At 51.7% G+C, this 21,383-nt stretch overlaps 1 protein-coding gene across 1 annotated transcript; it reads right to left on the reverse strand.

The window, feature by feature from the left end:
• Positions 1–13,090: 13,090 nt before the first annotated feature.
• On the reverse strand, positions 13,091–14,041 carry LOC112961843 (olfactory receptor 10A7-like). Its single transcript, XM_026057435.1, has one exon. The coding sequence runs from the start codon at positions 14,039–14,041 to the stop codon at positions 13,091–13,093; it is 951 nt and encodes a 316-aa protein (XP_025913220.1).
• Between the last annotated feature and the right edge of the window lie 7,342 nt (positions 14,042–21,383).

The raw sequence follows: 21,383 nt of genomic DNA on the forward strand, positions 1-21,383 counted from the left end.
AACCCCTCTGGACCCCACTTCAAATGCTTCATGGTCCTCATTGATTTTTCTACCTTCTATACAATTTTGACTGCACTTGTTTCAGCTTATAGCTGTTGCCTCTCATTCTCCTGCCATGGATTCCTGTAAAAACTTGGTTCATTATCAGTGGCAACCTTGAGCTGGGAAGCTGTTATGAGTCCTCCCCAAAACCTTCCCTTCTCTACGCTGAACAAACCCTGTTCCCTCAGCATCTCTTCACAGGGCAAGGGCCCAAGCCCCCAGGCACCTTGGGGGCCTGACACTGGACTCAATCCATGTGATCAACAATGGTCTTCTACAGGCAGCACCAACAGGATGCAGTATCTAGAGGGGCTCTAACAAGTGTTAAGTAGAGGGGGATAATCACTTCCCTTAATCTCCTGGCTGTGCTCCTGTTCTTGCAGCCCAAGATGCTGTGGCCTCCTTTGCTGCCAGGGCACGCTGCTGGCTGATGTTCATCTCGCTGCCCACAAAGACTGCCAGGTCCTTTTTCTGCAGAGCACTCCCCAGCCCATATCACTGCACGGTGTTGGTCTGCCCCAGGTGCAGGACCTGCATTTCTCCTTGTTGAATTTCTCAAAGTTCCTGGCAACCCATTCCTCCTGCATGTTGCAGTCCATCTGAATGGCAGCCCTCAAACATATGACTCTTTCTCCTGATGAGGTTTCATCTATACATGTGATGAGTGTTGCATCCTCCAGGTCACTGATGAACCCGTTAGACAGGACAGGTCCCAGTGTAGACCCCTGCATACTCTACCTTTACCTGGCTTCCTGGTAAAGCATGACCCATTCAAAAAAAAAAAAAAACCCCTCTGAGCTCCATCATCCAACCAGCTTTTTACCCACCCAGTTGTCTACTCAACTTATCATAATGCCTTATTGTATTCCTCATTGCCCTCACAATCTGGGACTCCACTATTCTATAGTCAGTGCAGCCAACATTTCCACAGATTATCACATCCCTGATCAGTTCCTTTTATTAGTACCAGATCCAGGTGAGCGTCACCCAACTTGGCCCATCAGGGAGCTGTGCTTAGAAGCTGTCGCTGACACCCTCCAGAAATCTCCTGGACTGCTTGCACCCTCCTGTTTGCCCTTCCAATGAATGTCAGCGAGATTAAAGTCCCCCCAGAAGAACCAGGCCCTGTGACCCACTGACTTCCTCAGGTTGCTTAAAGGAGACTGCATCCACCTCCTCACCCTCATCGGGGGGGGGGGGGTGTAACTCCCATCACAACATCGCCTTTGCTCTGATCCTCACCCCACAAGCACTCACGCAAACCCTTGTCCATCCCATGCAAGAGCCTCATCCATCTGAGCTGTCCCTTCACCCAAAGGGCACCCCCCCCCCGCTCATCTTCCCTAAACATCTTGCCTGCAGAGCTTGTACCCTGCCATCACAGCCCTCTGGTCATGTTAATGGTCCCCCTGCATCTTAGTTATTCCAACCATGTTTTAGGCCTGTGACAGCTTGTGCATCTCCATCTGCTCCTCTCTGTGCCCCAGGATAAATGCACTTGGGTATACTGGGGTTGCAAATCCTCAACTGTGGCACAGAGAACAGATCTGCAATGGTCAAACCTGTTAGCAAGAGCCAAAGACACTGTGTGCGCAATGGCCCCGCTTCAGAGCAGAGACATGCTGGCCTAGATAGCAGGTGGCAATGTAATGGTGAAAGGAGGTTCCCACTGAGAGAGCAAAGCCTGCAGTGCCCAAGGCCAGGGAGAAACAGAGCTGGGCTGTGCAGGAATGGCAGGAGAGGTGTTGGCTGCCTGAGCTGATTTGTAGCACCTTGGGCCTGTGACAGAGGTGAACCAATCTCCAGGCAGAACAAGGTGCCACTGAAGAAGTCCTCGGCACTGGGCAGCATGTGATTTGGCACCCTGAGGTCATCATTAGCCCAGTCCCTGTTCATATCGCCCTGGGGTGAGAAGAGGTTCAGGAGGAGGAAAGCTAGAAGGTTTTAAGGGTGCAGAGACTAGAGCAGAGACCTTGGTGGGATGTGCCTCTCCCATTTATGAAGCACGYTTGGCTGTAGATCGGAGRGACTTGGCCTAAAGGCAGTGGTGGGATCCAGTTGTTTGGGCACWGGTAGGAAACCATAGTTGCCTTGGGGCACTTGACCAGCAACCACTCCAAAGGGGCATGGTTTTCCTAGAGGTCCCGTAGTGTGTCTTCTAGAGACATGTGGTTGTGCCAGACCCCCCCCAGGCATCCGACATGGCCCTGCAGGCCTATTTCTATGTCACTGAACCAAGTGCCAGCACTGGACAACATCAGCTCTTTTCAGTGTCGGGATCTGCATGTGTCTCAGCATCGTAGTGAGTGGAGCTCTGGTAGCAGTGGGCATCTAGTATCATTGCAGGTGGCCAAAGCAACTCCCCACCTGGACCCACCTCATGTTCTAGAAGGATGTAGGTGTCACACTTGCTCCATTAGAGCAAGCAGACACTGGCACATGTCCTCCAGCACATCTGTCTCTTCCAATGTCACCAGGTGTTTGTGTGTGAGCAGCTGACTCCCACCCTCCATCTCAGGTGATTATAATGGGAGCTTAGACAAGGAGCTCCCATGCAGACATCTGTGTTGTGCACACTTCAGTTTTTTGCAAGGGGAATCCCACCTCCTCTGTGTTTGTGGAGTTCAAAGGAGGGATCTGCAACCCACTGCATCTCAGGAGCTTCTAAACGGACATGTGATGCCCAGATTGACTCATCTGAATGAAAACCTGAACCATGGGTGAATGACCTCCATTCTTGTCCGATTCTAGGTGTCCTGCCTAGTTAAGACATGGGAATATGGATTTCCAGGGTGCGATGTTTCCACCTCTCATAGATAACCATCCTCTCATGAAACCATCCTCTGATGAAACAAGGGACAATGCTGTAACTGGTCTCTCTCTGCTGTTTAGAGAGGGACCATCAGTGATTATTTTAGTTAGTTCCAGTGAACATTTCCCAGGAGGAGGGAGCACAAGGGACAGAGAAATTCATGATTTCAGCTGGGCCTCTGCTCCTGAGCAGGGCCAGGCTCCGGGGATGGAGGGAGTTCATGGCAACTGGGCAGCACTGCCCAGACACAGCTGTGTGCAGGAGCAGCTCCTCTGCAAAGAGCAGCAGGGATCTGGGCACTGCCTGCTGCTGCTGACATGAGAGGAGACAAGACAGAGAGAAGTGGAAGGCAGTGTGGAGTGGGAGGAGAGAGGAGAGCTCCTTGTGGGAGAAATCTTCACAGCCCCTGACACAGTAAGTCTCTGGCTGCAGTGCAATGCTACTGAAGTTCCTGGAAGGGTCTTCTAAACCTGTTCTGTCCCATGACTGATAGTTTTTTTAAGGATCACTCTCCTTTGCAGAGGAGGGGGAGATGCTTCAGAGCAGGCATTCCCTGCCACACCACCACAGGGACAGGGCATGCTGCTACTTTCTCCAAAGGACGGCTGCAGGGCTGTGAAGCTGGGATATGCACCCAGGTCTGCCCAGGGCTGTGATTCAGAGCAGTGTCCCTGCGCTGCAGAGGAAGGTGCAAAAAAAGGCTACTTGAAAGGGAAGGAGCTTTCCTTCCAGGGCTTTCAGTTTCCTAATGTTGGCAGGGAGAACAAAGGAAAGAGTTTTGTGGTTTGGCAAGGAACTGGGACTCACTRACCTTCCYTCTCAGRSATCAGKWGGTCTGTGAGAAAGCTCAGCAAACCCTTTCAACCCCACCTCCACCTACAGCAGCACCAGCAGCACCTTTATGGACTTATCAGGGCTAATGTGACCTGCTCCTTAGGACCTGTGAGCACAGAGATGCCCTGGACAATGCCCTGATCTTGGAGGTTTCTGTAGGGCAGAACTGCACAGAGAGGGTGGGACAGGGTCTGTGAGCACTGACAGGGAAAAGATGCTGGGAGAGAGAAAGCTCCAGGCATCAGGAACAGCCTCAGGCAGTAGAGATGGGCAGGGAATGAGAGGGACCTGCCAACAGAAATGTCATGGGAGGATGGATTTGGGCAAGTCATGGTCAGTGGTCAGTCCCTCTGATGCAGACACCTTCCTCTGAGCAAGCTCCCTGTGCCTCCTCTCCCACCCGGCAGAGCCTTTGCCCTGAGAGCCATGGGGTCCAGGGCATGAGCTGCCTTCTCTGCAGCCAGCCCTCTGGCAGAGAAGAGGTGCCTGACAAAGGGACCAAGAGTGACTGCCCTGTGATGCCACTGTCTGCGAGGCGGCATGCCTAGCAGTTAAGGTGAAGGCTTTCCTGAGTTCCCATCTGTCTCTCTCTTCTCACACAGCTGTCTCATAGCACCTCTGTGATATCTCAGAGACAAATGGGGAAGGTGCAGAGATGCTGAGGGTATGGAGATGGTCGTGGGAGGCTGTATGTGGGCATCTGAAAAGAACCCTGTGTGTCCTTGGCTAGAAGGGGAGTGTGGAGAGCTCTGTCAGGTGCCCAGAGAAAGGGAGAGAAGTTTGGAGATCTGAACTTTAAAACTGGACGCCTCTGCTCTCAGCAGGGGCGGGTTTCTTTTTAGAGTAACATCATCCTCCAGCTCAAAGAGGTGCGAGCACAGGAGAGCTGGGAACGAGACTAATAGACAGATGAGATGTCCCCACTCTGCACCAAGTGACAGTGGATGCTTTCCTGTCAGGACTCACAGTAGAAATGCCAAGGATTTCCATTTTTAAAGAGCACTCCCCAGGGGTGACAAGGGCATCTCAAAGAAAATAAACAATATTTTAAAATCCCTAAAACTCTGTTCCTCAACCCTCATTCTTTACAAATCGGAGTGAAGATGCTGAAAAGACCTTCCACAAGGTAAGTGGACTTCTTTTGACAGAAACTGTGAGTGTCAGAGCTAGTCACCCCCATTCCCATGAACCCTCTTCAGGTACAGCATGACGGACTCCTGTGGAGCCCATGGGCAGAGGTCCCTGCTCCTTGTGACACACTCAGGCAGCACAAACCAGAGCTCAGGCAAGGGAACTGGGCAAAGAGCCTCCCAAAAAAGAGAGAAGCCATGTGGGATTTTTAATAAGAAATGGAACATTTTATTAATTTATTTATTTTCCTTTCAAAGTCTCTCCTAACTTGTCCCTGTCTTTTTCTCCCTGGAGAGTCCCTCATGCCCAGTGGGAGCCAATGTCCAACAGCAGCTCCCTGAATGAGTTCCTCCTCCTGGCATTCGCAGACACGCAGGAGCTGCAGCTCTTGCACTTCTCACTCTTCCTGGGCATCTACCTGGCTGCCCTCMTGGGCAACGGCCTCATCATCACAGCCGTAGCCTGTGACCACCACCTCCACACCCCCATGTACTTCTTCCTCCTCAACCTCTCCCTCCTTGACCTTGGCACTGTCTCCACCACTGTCCCCAAATCCATGGCCAATTTTCTGTGGGACACCAGGGCCATTTCCTACTTAGCATGTGCTGCTCAGGTCTTTTTCTTCTTTTTTTTATGCTCAGCAGAGTATTCTGTCCTCACTGTCGTGGCCTATGCCCGCTTTGTTGCCATCGGCAAACCCCTGCACTACGGGACCATCATGGGCAGCAGGGCTTGTGTCCAAATGGCAGCAGCTGTCTGGGCCAGTGCTTTTCTCAATGCTCTCCTGCACATTGGGAACACATTTTCAATACTACTCTGCCAAGGCAGCACAGTGGACCAGTTCTTCTGTGAAGTTCCCCAGATCCTGAAGCTCTCCTGCTCAGACTCCGACCTCAGGGAAGTTGGGCTAATTGTGGTTAGTGCCAGTTTAGGCTTTGGGTGTTTCATTTTCACTGTGCTGTACTATGTGCAGATCTTCATGGCTGTGCTGAGGATCCCCTCTGAGCAGGGCTGGCACAAAGCCTTTTCCATGTGCCTGCCTCACCTGGCCGTGGTCTCCCTGTTCATCAGCACTGACATGTTTGCCTACCTGAAGCCCCCCTCCATCTCCTCCCCAGCTCTGGATCTGATGCTGGCCATTCTGTACTTGGTGGTGCCTCCAGCAATGAACCCTCTCATCTACAGCATGAGGAACAAGGAACTCAAGGATGCACTGAAGAAACTCGTTCAGTGGGTACAATGTCAGCACCAGTAACTGTCCATTCTGCATCCACTCCTCAGGGTATCTGGAATGAAGGCTTTGTTGTGCAATTCTTTTGTTCTTTTCTCTTTTGCATCAAGGTTAAAAAGAGACCAAAAAAAAAAAAAAATCCACTTCATGTCAAGTCTCCTCAGGAATCTCTCATTTGAATCTGACCCAGAGGCCGTGTTGAAGCAGGAAGCCAGGCTTCCCCCTTCATCAGCAGAGATGGGGAACCTCAGAGCCCTCTAGTCTGAGCTCCCTCTGATGCCCCCAGGGCAATGAGGAGAGTTTCCCTTTGCAGGGTCTCTTTTGGCACTGACACCAAGGGAGCTCAGGGGCACAGAGTCAGGCTCAGACGAGTACAGGCAGGGTGAGACCAAGGGTCCCATATCCATTAGGAGAGCTCAGCTCCCCTGGCCACAGTCAGGGTGTGATCTCAAACCCCTCTCCTGCGAGGGTGGCAGCCGGTTGTCACCATGGGCTGGTCCCTTCCCTCTACAGAGCTCCAGCACTACAAGTGCGGGGGGAGTGGAGGGGAGGGGAGTTGGGCAGCAGCTTGTGGGGACAGACTCCGTGCTTGATCCCCCCCACTGCCACAGCAAGCATTTCCTCACTGCACCCTTCTCGTGGGGGCTGTAGCTTTCCTGGAGATACGTCCCCACACAGCAATAGGTCTTTCCGCTTTTAGACTTGTTCTCTTCATTTCCGTGCTTTCTTTCTGTGCTCTATTCTGTGGATATGGCCCAGGAGTTCTCATAACCTGGTGGTGGTAGGGTTGTGTTTCTATTTTCGTGTCTCCTGTGAGCTCAGGCAGGACCAGGCACTGGGCACCCTTATGCCAGACCTGGCCTCCAGAATAACATTTCCCTAATAAAAGAGCATGTCCCCTGTGATGCGCCTGAAGTTTGGCCTTTCTTCAGAAGATGGAGTCAAAAATACGCCCAAGGAAATTGCACCATAAAAGGGCCTGCTGCTCTGCTTGTGAATGCCATGGGATGTGGGGGACAAGCTCAGAGTCCTCCAGGGTGATTTGTTAGGGACCAAGGGCTGCATTCAGATCTCATTTCTCCATGACCAGTGCCAGTGGAGATGGGGAATGGTCTCTGAATTGTCTGCCTGGGGCTGTCCCACAGGTGACAGTGCTGACGAGAGATGCCCATCCTTCTGGAGGGGAATTTGAGCCCCAGGAGAACTCAAGGGATCTCCAGGGACAACAGTGTGCCCATGGCTGGGCAGCGAGTGGAGCCTCACAAAGTGAGGGACGGTCCATGGTCAAGTAAGCAGAAGGTAACGCACTAAATCCAGGTACGCATGAGGAAAGGAGGACTCTGCAATCCCCAGAGAGGCATTGGGGACCCAGGAGGCCCAGGGAAGGGGCACGGGAGAGTGATTCCTGCACCCTCAGTGAAACACCACAGGCTGGAGCTAGTGCTCACCCAAACACATCTCCTGCCATTGCAAATGCCCTGGGGTCACTCTGAGCACTGTCCATGAGCAGAGACATGTGCCAGCAGTATTAGTGGTTTTGATCCCTCTCTGGCTTGGTCTGCTTCCTGCCATGACCAGCATGGCCAGAGCCGAGTCAGGAGACACTGCATGGCCTCATGACCCCACAGCCCCTTGCTCCGCAGAGCAGCACTGACAGACCAGGGCCCTGCAAGGAGCACAGAGCAGGGCTGCAGGAGCAGCCAGGCCAGCAGGGACACACTGACCCAGGGAAAGGCTCTCTGGGGAGCAGGGATGTCCCAGGAGAGAAGCAGGGCAGCGTTCAGAGACAGGAAATRATAACAAGAACCAGGTTTCCCTGTGCACCAGCTGGGGGCAGGTGGCTCTGTCCCTGGGGCAGCAGGAGCTGCTGGAGGGGCTGCAGGGCCAGGGCTCTTGTGCTGTACTGGGCAGCAGGGTGGACATGGAGGGGCTGCAGGCAGAGAGGGAGGGGGATGTGCTGGGCACAAGAGCAGGGGAGACAGAGAGTGACCAGCATCATTGCAGGGCCTCTTGCCCCTGCTGGGGGCCTTGGACCATGCTGGAGATAGATACACTGTGGACATGACTGTGCCTGGCCCTGCACCTCTCAGGTCCTGACCTGTCCCTGTCCCCATCCTGCTGACCTGACTCCTCATCTCTGCCTCGGACCTGCCTCCGACTATAGCCAAGAAAGCCTTGGCAAGGGAAGCTGGGACCCAAGGAGAGCCCAAAGAAGGCTGTAAACACAAATGGTGACCCTATATCCATAGCAGCAACTCTTGCCTGACAGGCAATTTAAATGTGTCAGGAGAGCTTCAAATTTTGACCCTCTACCCAGGGAACACTGTATGAAGCTTCTTAGGTGCATGAAGAAGTGAAAGCAGTCACTTGGGGTCTGATTTGATGATGCTCAGTTATGACAACAGGTCTTTCTGTGTCACAGCTGTACTCTTTATGCACCATTTGTGACTTGGTTCCTGCTAGAAAGGATGTGTTGTCAGGAGCAGCAAGAGTGGAGCTGCTCCGCACGGGAAGGGGAACCAGGAGCTGAGGGTGCCGGCAAGGCAAGAAGTGCCCCACCGATGAGAGGTGCCATCCTGCAGTGCCCGGATGAGAAGAGCAGAGCAAATATGGGGATGGTAACCAGGATCAGGCACAGTCCAGTGATGGCAAGACAAGACTGGAGGACTCCATCCAGCCCTGCTTTGTGTGGGAGTTTGGACCAGAAACTTCCAGAGGTCCCTTCCCACCAAAATTCCTCTGTGATTCCATGAATTCTTGCTCCTCAGCCTCTGCTTTGGAAGCACTGGAAGCTCACTTTGCACTGGAAGCCCATGAAAGTCCCGGCACTCCTCCCCTTGAGCTGGCATCTACCCTGAACCTGGAGCCTGGCCAGTGCCCCGGCCATGCAGTCGAGGGCAGGGGTCTTCACCCCAGTTTGCCTGCTTCTCCCCTGATCCCAGCACTGCTGCTGCTGTGCCCATGTCAAACCCTCCTGCCAGCAGACTGCCCCAGGCCCGAGGCAGCTCCAGCTCCCCCGAGGGAGGCACTGGAGACTTTCAGGAGCGGGCTGAGGTGGGGTTGGCACCGCCAGGGTGGGTCAGGAGAGGGCAGCTCCCCTCAGCCACGCTGGGGCTGAGGGTGAGGCTGGGGCTGGGCACAGTGTTTCCCTGGGGAGCTCCCTGAGGAGCCACTCCAGGGGATCCTTCACCTCTGCCCTGGCAGCAGCACCTCAGGGTGCCAGGGTGGAAGTGCACAGAGGGTGGAAGGAGCACGGGCTGCCCAGGGGGAGCATCAAGACCTTTTCTGAGCACGCAGGGATGGAGTGAGGAAAGCCAGAGCTCAGCTGGAGCTGGCACCAGAGACCTCGGACATGGAGAAGGCTGTGGTATTATTAAATGACTCTTAAATGATCCCCCAGAGTCTGGGGGGCCCCTACCCAGCCCGGGCTGGGCCCCACGTGGGGGTCAGCAAACAGCTGTGCTCCAGGATCTGCCAGGGTCTGGTGCAGAAGAGAGGCCGTTCTTTTCCCCTCCATCAGGATAGAGAGACCTGCAGGAGGATGGAGGTGGCCGTGGACAACCCCACAGCTGGGGTGAGCAGCCAGCATGGAAAAGGGGTGATGTGAGGGGCTGGTCAAGGACGATGACCCTGGGGCAGCCCCTGGGGCAGCTTCCCCAGTGTGTCCATGCAACACATGCACCCGCCATGTCCTAGGGCCTTTCCCAGGAGACCTGCAATTGCCCTGCAAGCACACTGCTGTGTGCTCCCACACTGCCATTCACACCCAGTACCTGAATGGCAGCATTTTTCCTCTCCCAACACCATGTGTGCCTGTGCCAGGCTCAGGTATTTGGTGTGCATCTCCCAGGGGAAGGTAGCAGGTGGGGGAGGCTGCAAGAGATGGTGAGGACCCGAAGCAGTGGGTTCTGGCGTTGGGGGATTATCTGCACCTGACGAGTACCTCAGTGAGGCCATGATTTATAAATACCATCCAAGGCTACCTCCTCCGCCAGCGTAGAGATGCTGCTGGGTGAGAGCTGAAGCCACTCTAGGTTTCTAGGTGAGATTTAGCTTCTGCAAAGATTGTGATGTTTCCAACAGGAAAACCATTGCTGCACCAGACTGCAGCCCCAGGGCATGTGTCCCAGGAGGACTATGAACAGAATTTCACCCTCCAAGCATGCTGAAATTATAAAAATGTCCTCCGGACTCAAAGAGTTAGAGATATCTCCTACATCGAGACTTCCCTTTTCCAGTCATCTGTGCTACTTACAGCTACTTTCACAGGGGCTGACATCTCCAGATGACAGGGACTTTGGTTTCTTCAGATTTCTTTCTGTACCATAGGCTGGATGACACAGTCTCCTTCAATCTCAGGTCAGGTGGGGGTTTCCCCAAATACACCTTGCAGGTGGGGAAGCCCCAAAGGATAAGCCTGACTTGAAAGGTGGGGGAAGGCAGACAGCTGAGCCTGTCAGAGCCTGACCATCTCCTCCAGTGGTCACCAGCAACTGTGACATCAGAGACTGTGACATCGCAACTGGGCAACCAGGCGAGTGCATGAGGCAGGGCAGCACAGTCACAACGGCCTTGGAGGCCAATGGGCACCAACGTGCTTTTCTTTGCTCTAGCAGGGGTGATGACTAGAAGAATTGGCTCAAAGCAGTTTCCTCACAGAAGAAGAAACCTGCTTTTCTGTCTCACGCAAGGCTGGAGCTGGTCCTTTCTGCTGAATTTCCTGACATCTGGCCACCTGCAGTCCTGCTCTCAGATCATCTGGGTGTGGAAGTGGCTCCTCTGGCTTATCTCTCGAGGAGAAGGACAGACTGCATTTTATGTCTGTTCTGCTGGTGGAGGCAGTGGGTTCCTAGGCTGTGTCCTGGCTCCCAGAGCTCTCTCCTGGACACACTGGTCAGTGTGCTCATTGCTGTGGCTTTGCTGACTGTTGGTCATCCTCTCCCTCTGGTCATTCCCAGCATAACAATCTCCTTACCAGGTTTGCCAGGCGGTCAGCAAAGATGCTTCTGCCCTGCTTGTTCAGGCTGACCCAATCTCTTCCAAGCAAAGAGGGCCCCATGGTCATAAAAAAACAAAGTCCTGTTGCCAACACCAGCTGTGCAACAGTTGTTGACCCACAGGATCTGTCCCCACCTCCTCAAGCCCTTTGCCCTCACCAGCAGGATCAAAGAGAAAACTGCTTGGGCCCCCAGGTCACCTGATCATCACCTCCAGAGCCTAGCAGTCCTTCTTGATGCTTTGCAAGTCTCCCTGGGCAGTGCCTTTGGTGCCCACATGGGCTAGCAGCAAGGGATGATAGTGTGAAGGGCAGACAAGCCTCGGCTGTCTTCACTTGCCTCTTTCTTGACCCTCCCACAACCTCTCTGCCCTCCTGGGCTGCCCCTCACCCTTCACTTGAGCACCTCACCATGCCAGCCTGCTGCTCCTCACCAATCAGCGTCCTGCAGCACAAGTGACCTCACTACCTACAGCCCAGCCCTGACACCTTCCCCTGCAGCTCCCTCTCACGTGCCTCTCCCCTCTCCTCCCCTCTCAGAATCATGGAATCACAAAATGGCTGAGGCTAGAAGGCACCTCTGGAGATCATCTAGTTCAACCCTCCTGCTCACACAGGGTCACCTAAAATATGTTGCCCAGGACCCTGCCCAGACACCTTCTGAATGTCTCCAAGGATGGAGACTCCACAGCCTCTCTGGGCAACCTTTTCCAGGGCTCTGTTACTTTCACAGTAAAGAAGTCTTTCCTTATGTTCAGATGGAACTTCCTGTATTTCAGTTTGTACCTGTTGCCTCTCGTCCTATTCCTGGGCACCACTGAAAAAAGTCTGGCCCCATCCTCTTGACACACTCCCTTCAGATATTTATACACATTGGTAAGATCCCCTCTCAGTCTTCTCTTCTCTAGGCTAAACAGGCCCAGCTCTCTCAGCCTTTCCTCATAGGAGAGATGCTCCAGTCCCTTCATCATCTTAGTGGCCCTTCGCTGGACTCTCTCCAGTAGCTCCATGTCTCTCATATTGGGAAGCCCAGCACTGGACACAGTACTCCAGATGCAGCCTCACCAGGGCTGAGTAAAGGGGGAGGATCACCTCCCTCGACCTGCTGGCAATGCTCTTCCTAAAGCAACCCAGGATACTACCCACTCCAGTGCCTTCAGCCCTTGGATAAGCAGATTTGCCTTCTCTGTCCTTCACTGCTCTCCTCCAGAGGCCAGGGCAAAGGTGGCCTTTAGCACCTGGTTCTCCCCACCACAGGCATCAACCGCTTTTTCCAAAAAGAGGCACTTAGAAGGGACTCTGCATGTGCCCATTGTGGTCAGGATGGGCTGAATCACAGTCAGGCTGGCACTGAAGTCCCTGCCTGGAGGCATGAGTACTCTTGCCCATGCATGGTATTGAGGGCCCTTTCAGATACCCTGAGGTTTGCCCACAGCATCCATTTACAGCACCAGTCCCAGCAGGTCCCTTCACTATTTCCCCTCACTATCTGCCAGAAACTCTCTGATGTCTGGGAGACTCAAGGCTGTCACAAGTGACAGGAGACACCAGCATGTGTTTGGGAAACTCTACCAGTATGTGCATTTCCATTGGGCATTAGAGTAACGAGGGCTGTGGGCTGAGCACCGACCTCTACCCTGGAAATGTTCACAGCAGAGGGAGATGGCTCCCATCTGAGGAACCTGCAGTCAGGAAAGTACTGCCACTCCCCATCCCCTTCCCTATTCAGCTCACAGTTCACCCCAGATGAATCCCCTGTCACCACAGGGAAAGAAAATAACAGCATTGCACCATTTCCCACATACAGCAACACAACTTTATTGTCTGGAAAGGAAGCACCAAAAAAGGGACATTATTTCCATTCTTTTCTAAACCATGCATTTAATTGCTGAAGTAAATCTGTACTCTCTTCCTTTCTGCTTTCTAAAAAATATTCTCAGTGCCATGTTCTTCTGAAGGGATAACTTCTACTCAACGTATTACCTGTGCTGATTCTACTACCTTGCAGAACCAGCAGTGTTTTATATGCAATAGCGCACAACTGCTATGAGTTCTGGGTGCAGACTAGAGCTTTCCTGAGTGCTTTCCTCAGGGCCTCCCTGACCTCCCTGTTCCGCAGGCTGTAGATGAGGGGATTGACCAGAGGTGTGAGGACAGTGTAGGAAAAGGAGAACACTTTGTTGAGCTGCCTCAGCTGGGGGGTTCTGGGCAGCATGTAGACAATGATGAGGGTGCCATAGAAAACATTGACAACAGTGAGGTGAGAGGAGCAGGTGGAGAAGGCCTTCTGCCTGCCCACACTGGACGGGATCCTCAGGATGGCAGCTATGATGCACACATAGGAGGCCAGCGTGAACAGGAAGGGGAAGACTAAATCCAGGAAAGACATTATTAGAGCAACTGGTATGAGTGCTGTGGTGTCACTGCAGGAGAGCTCCATCAATGCTGTAAAATCACAGAAGTGGTCAATTGCCTTGGGGCCACAGAACCTCTGGTGAGATATGAAAGAGGTAATTAGTACAGAAATTAGCAGTCCCCCTAGCCAAGACCCAGCTGCCATCTGGAGACACACCTTCCAGCTCATGAGGCTTGCATAGAGCAGGGGTTGGCATATGGCCAAGTACCGATCGTAGGCCATCATGGTCAGCAGTGTAACTGTAGTTACAAAAAGGCCAAAGAAATAGAACTGAGCCATACAGCCATAAGCAGAGATGGTCCCGTCCCCAGTCAGGAAGCTGGCCAGCAGCTCGGGCAGGATGGTGGAGCTGTAGCAGGTCTCCAAGGAGGACAGATTTCCCAAGAAGAAGTACATGGGGGTGTGCAGATGCTGATCTGCCACCACCACCACAACAATAAGGATGTTCCCCACCATTGTTACCAAATAGATGATCAGTGAGAGGAGGAAAAGTGGTGTCTGAAGTGAGGGGACATTCCCCATTCCCAGCAGGAGAAACTCCTTTAGTGAGGTCCGATTGTCCCACTCCTCTTTCTCCATGTAGCTTCTTTTGCTGCTTTTACTCTTTTCTCCTCTTGCCAGGATGGGGAGCTATGGGACAGAAGATGTGTTTTTGTACTTACTTTCAAGAAAAATTGTGAAGAACATTGATGTCATCTAAAAAAAACCAAACACACAAATCAAACAACAAAGATCAAAACCTACAAAATATATTTTTTGGATATCATCATATTGCCTTGTTGGTTCCCTGCTTAGTGAGGGGTGGGATTCAGTATCTTCCAGGCTCCTAGGTGAGCCCTTTTGACAATGGAGGTGAGTTACTCCGTGGAGATGCCTATTTGACACTGTGGACTAAAAAGAGAATGTGAATGTGCTCCCATTTATACATTCTGCTTTTCCACATCCTTGGATTGTCCAAGTAGGACCCACAACAAATGTCCAGGACAGAGGTCCTTTGCTCTCCGTCAAGAAAAACCTCTGTCAGAGCAAACAAGACAGACTCTACCAAAACAAACTCTTTCTCTAAGGAGGAGTGCATGACCTACAGATGGTGAGTGGACTCACCTCTCTGAAAACCTTGCTTTAGTACAAGGTGATTCTCCCCCAGAACAGGCCTGTTTCTTCCATTGACAAAGGGCAAGTTAGGAGTTACTGCTTTCGATGAAAAAGAGATTGGGCTGTGGGACTACGTGAGAGGAAGTTTGAAACCACATTTTTCTAAACTGTAGAAGGGTAAGAGAAAAAAATGGAAAATTTGAATGAAAGGAAGAGGATACGTGTGAATCAAAGAGGAAACATCAGAGCGATTTCGTGCGGGGATGAAGGGAAAAGGACAGGGAGGATCATGTGCTTGACATCTTTGCCTCCTCAGCGGTGGTTCCTGAGGGCTCTGGGGCTGCCTCCCTGCAAACCCCAGCCCAGCAGCTGGACCTCAGGAAAGTTACTAGTGTAAGCATACTGGTATCACTGCAGGCGAGCTCCAGCAATGGTTTAAAATCACAGAAGAAGTGGTCAATTGCCTTGGGGCCACAGAACTTCAACTCAGATATGAAAGAAATGACTACTGTAGAGATTAGCAATCCCACTAGCCAAGACCCAGCTGCCAGCTGTAGAGAGACCTTCCAGGTCATGAGGCTTGCATAGAGCAGAGGCTGGCATACGGCCAAGTACCGATCATAGGACATGACTGCCAGCAGGTAACACTCGGTAACCACAAAAGAGGCAAAAAAATAGAATTGTACAATACAGCCCTGAGCAGCGATGGTCCTGTCCCCAGTCAGGAAGCTGACCAGCAGCTGGGGTAGGATGGTGGAGCTGTAGCAGATCTCCAACGATGAGAGATTGCTGAGGAAGAAGTACATGGGGGTGTGCAGGTGCCAGTCTGCCACCACCAACACAACAATGAGGATGTTCCCAACCATTGTTACCAAGTAGATCATAAACAAGAGGATGAAGAGTGGTGTCTGGAGCGAGGGGACATTCCCGATTCCCAGCAGGACAAAATCCATTGACGATGTGCAATTCTCCCATTCCCCTTTCTCCATGTAGCACCTCAGCTCCCTCACTCCTCTTTGCCAGCAAGGACACCTATGAGAAAGAGCCTTTGTTTATTTATTTATTCCTTGTATAGAATAATCATGAAGAAAGTTTCTGTCAGAGAAAACACGACTCTGAAACTTCTTTGACTGCATTTGTATTCCCTTAATGACCTCCATAACTAGCAAAAGGAGAGAACTAGGTTCTTCCAGAGAGTTAAACCGTGCATCTAAAGAGAAGGGCCTCCTAGGAGAACCACAGAGGTGAGCTGCCCCACAGAGGTGCTCATTTCCTTCTTGGGGTGGAGGTATAGGAGGGAAGGCATACTCTCACACTGTGACAGTGTCTCTCCTGCACCTGAAGTTATTCCAAATAGCAAGCTCAGTCCCGACCAGGCAAGAAAATCCCTTTATGTGAGCGCATCATACCAGATGCCTTTCTCCTCCAAAGAGGAGATTCAGCCAAATGGCTTATCTGTGCCATCTGAAACAATTGTTTGGGAAGGAATGGGCTGTGCACTTCCTTTGACAGTGTGAGCAGTTGACATCCATGGCTCCATGCAGCAGGACCACCTGAGAGGGCTCTCAGAGAGCCTTCACATAGGCTTCAGAGAGAAAAGTGAGCTAGATGTGAGAGGAGATGGACACCTGAGCTGACTGGCCAGTATGAGGAAGAGAGATTTTTGAGAAGAGCAGAAGAGTAGGGGACAGGGAAGATTATTTGCCTTGTGTAGTTCCCCCCTCAGCAATGGTTTCAGAGGGCTTTGGGGCTGCCTCATGGCACAGTCCAGCAGCTGGACCTCAGCACTGCCAGCTGTGCTCGCAGGGCTCTCTGAGCAGCATTGCTAGGAGAAGGGGTGGGTGTCTCCATGGTGAGTGGTGGGTGAGATTGGGAAGGAGCATTGCTCCCCTCCTGTTTGTGGTGAATGCCCAGGACATGGCTGTGTGCACGGCCAGGGAAAGTCCCTGCCTGAGAAGCACAGTCCTCTACCCGGATCCTACCTCCCAGGTGAGATGGGGGTGCCCCTCAACAGGGCTCTGGGATGGCTCAGGGCCAGCAAAGGCACAAACTCTAACTCTGCACCCACCAGCAAGCTCCCCAGGACTCCACTCAGCTAACAAGGGCATCAGAAGAAATGTGTGGAAGGAAGAGGGAGCTGGAGTAGAAGACAGCCGGGAAGGGATATGCCCACTACCTTTCGCGCTCATAGATGCCACCAGGCAAAGCCTCACCGGCTAAAAAGGAACAGACATGACTCAGAAGGCACAACACAAACCTGCAGTCCTCAGGATGAGGTGATGACCTCTGCGCTGATGGTGCCAGGAAATGATGATCAAGGTGAGGGATCTCATTCTCTGCCTCTTCTCCAGCATGTCCTTCTCTTCCCTGAGCTCTCTGCAAACCCTGATCCAGGAATCAAGCATTGCTCTGCGCTTTCTGTCTTCCTTCAGCAGCTCCTATAGGGAGTCTCCAGCAGCAGCTGAATGCCCCTTGCTCTCCAGAGTGTCCTGGGGTTTATACTACTAACAAGTCTCTGGAGATTCCTGCTGCAGCTCGTCTCTCCCCAAGGACTGCAGAGAGTGAGCAATACATAATTGACCCTCAAAAGAGACTGAAACCTCTGAACTGCTAGAAACTTTGCAAACACTTCTGGCATACAGCTTTCCCCATAACTCTGGTTACTCAAACTCTGGGACATGCTCCTTTGAAAGGGAAAGTGAGGCCGGGCAATCATCAGGACTCCTCCAAAGTCATGACGCAAAGCCAGGAGAGATCCCATGAATGGGATTCCCCTCACCTCTCTGCAGATGACTTTCTGTTCACTGACTCACTCAGATTTAGAGAACCCTGATGGCCTGAGCTGGTCCCTCCAACCTCCTGCAATAGTCCATAGGGAGGAAGAGACCCAGCCCCTGGCATTTCTCCCAGCCATGGAGACTTGCCCTGGCAGAATGGGTGAATCCCCCTCGGGTGCCAGGCTCCTTCCCCTTAAGGGAGAGGTCCCCCAAACCTCTCCCTGAGGCTCAGGGGCCTGGTGTGCAAGAGAGTGAAGGGAGCAGAGCTACTGATACTTCCTCCTGGGTTCTGTCCGTCTCTCTTGCCTCAGAGGTTCTCAGAGACCTCCTTTGCTCCTATTGTTGCACCAACGGGTGCCACAGGGCAGGATTCCTCTCAGTCCTGTTGGAGTCTCCATGGCCTCTGCCCTGGCTGGAAGGCAGGAGTGGCTGGCTCCATGGACACAGAATTTTGTGCAGCAGCTTTCTGAGCATCCTGATGGCCTTGTACTGAATTGGCTCCAGTAAGTTGTTGTCTTTCCTTTATTTAGGACCCAACACTGGACGTGGCACTCCTGATATGGTCTAATGAGCACTGAGTAATGGGGGTGTGTGGGGGGTGATCACTCGCCTTGATCTGCTGGCCATGCCCCTGTGCACACAGCCCAGGAGGCTGCTGGTCTTTCTCACTGCTGGGGCACACTGCTGGCTTACGTTCACTTGGCTGTGCAGCAGGATCCCCAGGCCCTTTTCTGCAGAGCTGTTCCTGGCCAGGCTGTTGTCAGGGCCCTGCGGCCAATAACAGGCCTTCATGGCCTTGACCAGACTCACCAGGGGCCTCCACATACATGGCCTCTCAAAGGCCCAGGAGCCCATTTAAGCTCAGTTCTGAATCTTCAGTCCCATCTTGAGCTACACTGCAGGTGTGCCTCTCTGCAGCTGTGTTACAGGTGTGCCTGTTCCTGGCCATGGGCCCTGTTGATTCAGACTCTGACTCATGGCCTGACTTTCCAGCTTGACCTTGGACATGCCTCATCTCTATGGACCTGCTCTGCAATTATGGGGCTTTGGCTGCCGTCACTGGACCTGATCTTGATTTGGTGACTTGTGTTCCCGGTTTGACCTCGGACCTGCCTTGTCACCAAGAACTTGCCTGATGATCTGGAGTCTTGGTTGAACTTGGCTACCATTCCCGGGTCTTCCCCACTCACCTTGCTTGTGTATGGTGGGGCTGGGCCCAGACTGGTGGAGCTCCTGCCCTGTCAACCATGTTATCACACTTGGCTCCCAGCAGTCCATCCCTTTGGGAGCAGGTGGCCATTGCTGCTCCCTGTAATCTGTCCCCAGACTTTGTTGTTGCAACAGGTTTTTAGCTCCCAGAGGCAGGATTTGGCATCTGTTGAATTTCATGCATTTTCATGCTACCTGTTTGCTGAGACTTTTGAGGTCCCTCTTGATGGCTGCCCTGTCTTTGAACATATTGGCTGCTACCCACCCAGTTTGTTCTCCTTTGCATACATCCTCCAGGTGAGTGATAAAGATGTAAAACAGGAAAGATCTCAGGATAGACCCCTGAAGGACTACACCTGTTAAGGGTCCTCAGGCAGAGTATGACCCATCAAACACTCTACTATGGGCCCAGTCATCCAACCAGTGTTATTCTTCTGGTTGCCCACCCATCTAGACCATCATATCCTGACTTGAGAGATCATGTGGAAAGCCTTGTTAAAGACAAGGCGAGTGACATCCACTGCTCTTCCCTCTTCCAATAATCCAGCTGTTTTACCCTAGAAAGTAACAAAATTGATGAGGCAAGAGTTAGTTAAACTTGGGAAACCCATGCTGACTATTACCAGTCACATTCTTTTCCATGTGCTCACAAATGTGTTTCAAGAGGACTCACTCCATGATTTACTGAGGCACTGAAGTGAGGCTGACCAGCCTGTTGTTCCTTGGATTATTACAAGAATAATTAAAAGAATGGCCTGTTCTGAAGACGAGTTCAAATTTTGCTTTCCTCCAGTCATTGGGTATGCCTGCCCTCATCTCTCAAAAATGACAGAGACCGTAAGGGCATTGGTGACTTCCCTCAGTACGCTTGGATGCAGCTTGTTGGGTCCCATGGCTTTCAGAGGCTGAGTTCTCACAAGGAATCTCTGACTCAATCCTCATCCACCACTGGCAATTCTCCTCCTTGAACCTTTTCAGGAAACACAGAGGAGTTCCTCAGCCTTCTGTGTGTCTGCTGTCACTAAGTCACCCACTCCATTCAGCAGTGGGTCAGCTCTTTCATTCTTCAGCCCTTCACTAGTGTCAAGGGATGTCCTTGACATCCTTTGCAAGTCTCAGCTTTGAGCTTTGGCTTTCCTGACACCATCTCTCCATGCCCAGGCCATGTTTCTCAGTTCCTCCTTTGTAGCTTCTCCTTGCTTCCACCTCCTGTATGCTGTCTGTTTGCATTGGACCTCCACCCTAACTGCCCCCACCTGCATTAAGGGCAGAGGAGACCTTTCACACAGGGCAGGTTTAATGCCTCCTGGAAGACAGAAGCTCTTTGGAAGGAGAAGTCACCAGTGCAGTGAACCTCCATGGCAAAGGTTTTTGGATGATCTGACCTTACATCCATCCTTAAAGAATGTCTCACCCCATAGCCAGAGCCCTTTCATCTTGAACAAAGGAAAAAATAAAAAAGTACAGTCTCTTTTGGAAAGGAAATCCACAACCATCACACCCCACCAAACCAGCTAGTCTCTTGCCCAAGGTCTGCCTCCTTGTCCAGCCTCTGTCTTGCAAGCTATGAAGATGGAATGTGCCTGTGCCATGCTCATGGGGCTGGTGCCTCCTCTCTTCTCTTGTCCTGAAGACAAGAGAAGCATGAATTCAAAGGTCAGAAACCTTCCAGCTCAGAGGCAAGAACAGAGGATCTCCGAGAAATGGATCAGGCAGGGAAATCTGGAGGGAAGATGGTCCCTGAACAGACACCACCAACCTCATATCGTGAGTTCACTGAGATCAGGAGGCTCAGCGTCAAACTCACGCCCCTTTCAGGTCCTTACCGGGAGCAAAGCTTTCCTCCCCATTGACAGACAGGGCCCAGGGTCCAAGGGCAAAGAACATGGAGGGGTAACAGCTCCAGCCAGTTCTGGGGTCCTTGCCCATAGCCCTGGGGTCCCAGAGGGTGCACTGATACTGGGTGCCCCTTTGTGCATGGTGCTGCACAGGCCCTCTGACCCAGACCAGGAACCACCCCATAACATGCTGTGCATGGCACAGATTCCCCTATAATAAAACATTTGCCCCCACCCTGGGCCCTTCACAACCATCCCCCATTGCCTCTCCCAGAACTGAACCCATTAGGCCTCACATCACCTCTTCCCTCAACGTGCTCACCACCCCAGCCCTGAAATCCTGCTACTGTCCTGTGAAGTCCTGATCTGTGTCAAATGAATCCCCCAACATCTCCCAAACAAGTACGCATGTACATTGGTGCAGATGATACAATTTTCTTTCCACAAATGGAAAATATTGTTATAGAAGTACGGATAGTATTTGCAAGATGTGGATCCATTGGGAAAAAAAAAAAAAAAAAAGATTTGAGGCAAAAAAAAAAGATTGGCGTTGTTAAATATAAGCACATCATTTGAACGCTCCTGTTTCCACTGGTATATGTATGCTGTTAATTTCTAGACAGCATCTTTTTTTTCTTCTTTTTTATAGAAAGGAAGAGAGTGTATTTAAAATAAAATAATTCAATAGACATATATTAAAGAGAAATATATCTTAAATATATCTTTCCACAGTAAATGACAACTAAGCTTGGTCCAAAATTAACCTTGGGGAATTGCCTGGTTGCAAAAAAAAAAAAAGTAAAAGTTGTTTATCTTACATTTTTTCTTCTCTACAATTTTCTTTGGCCAATGGAAAAAGAACAAATAAATACAGCAGACAAAGTTTTCGTTTCATCCCTACTGGGATTTCTTCATGTTATAGGCTCGATGACTGCTTCCAAGCAGTCCATAGTCCAAGTCTGAATAGAGGTGGTATTTTCTCACACTAATAGAAGCCACGAC

Source organism: Apteryx rowi, unplaced genomic scaffold (assembly GCF_003343035.1).
Source record: "Apteryx rowi isolate R43461 unplaced genomic scaffold, aptRow1 scaffold_1396, whole genome shotgun sequence".
Taxonomy (NCBI): domain Eukaryota; kingdom Metazoa; phylum Chordata; class Aves; order Apterygiformes; family Apterygidae; genus Apteryx; species Apteryx rowi.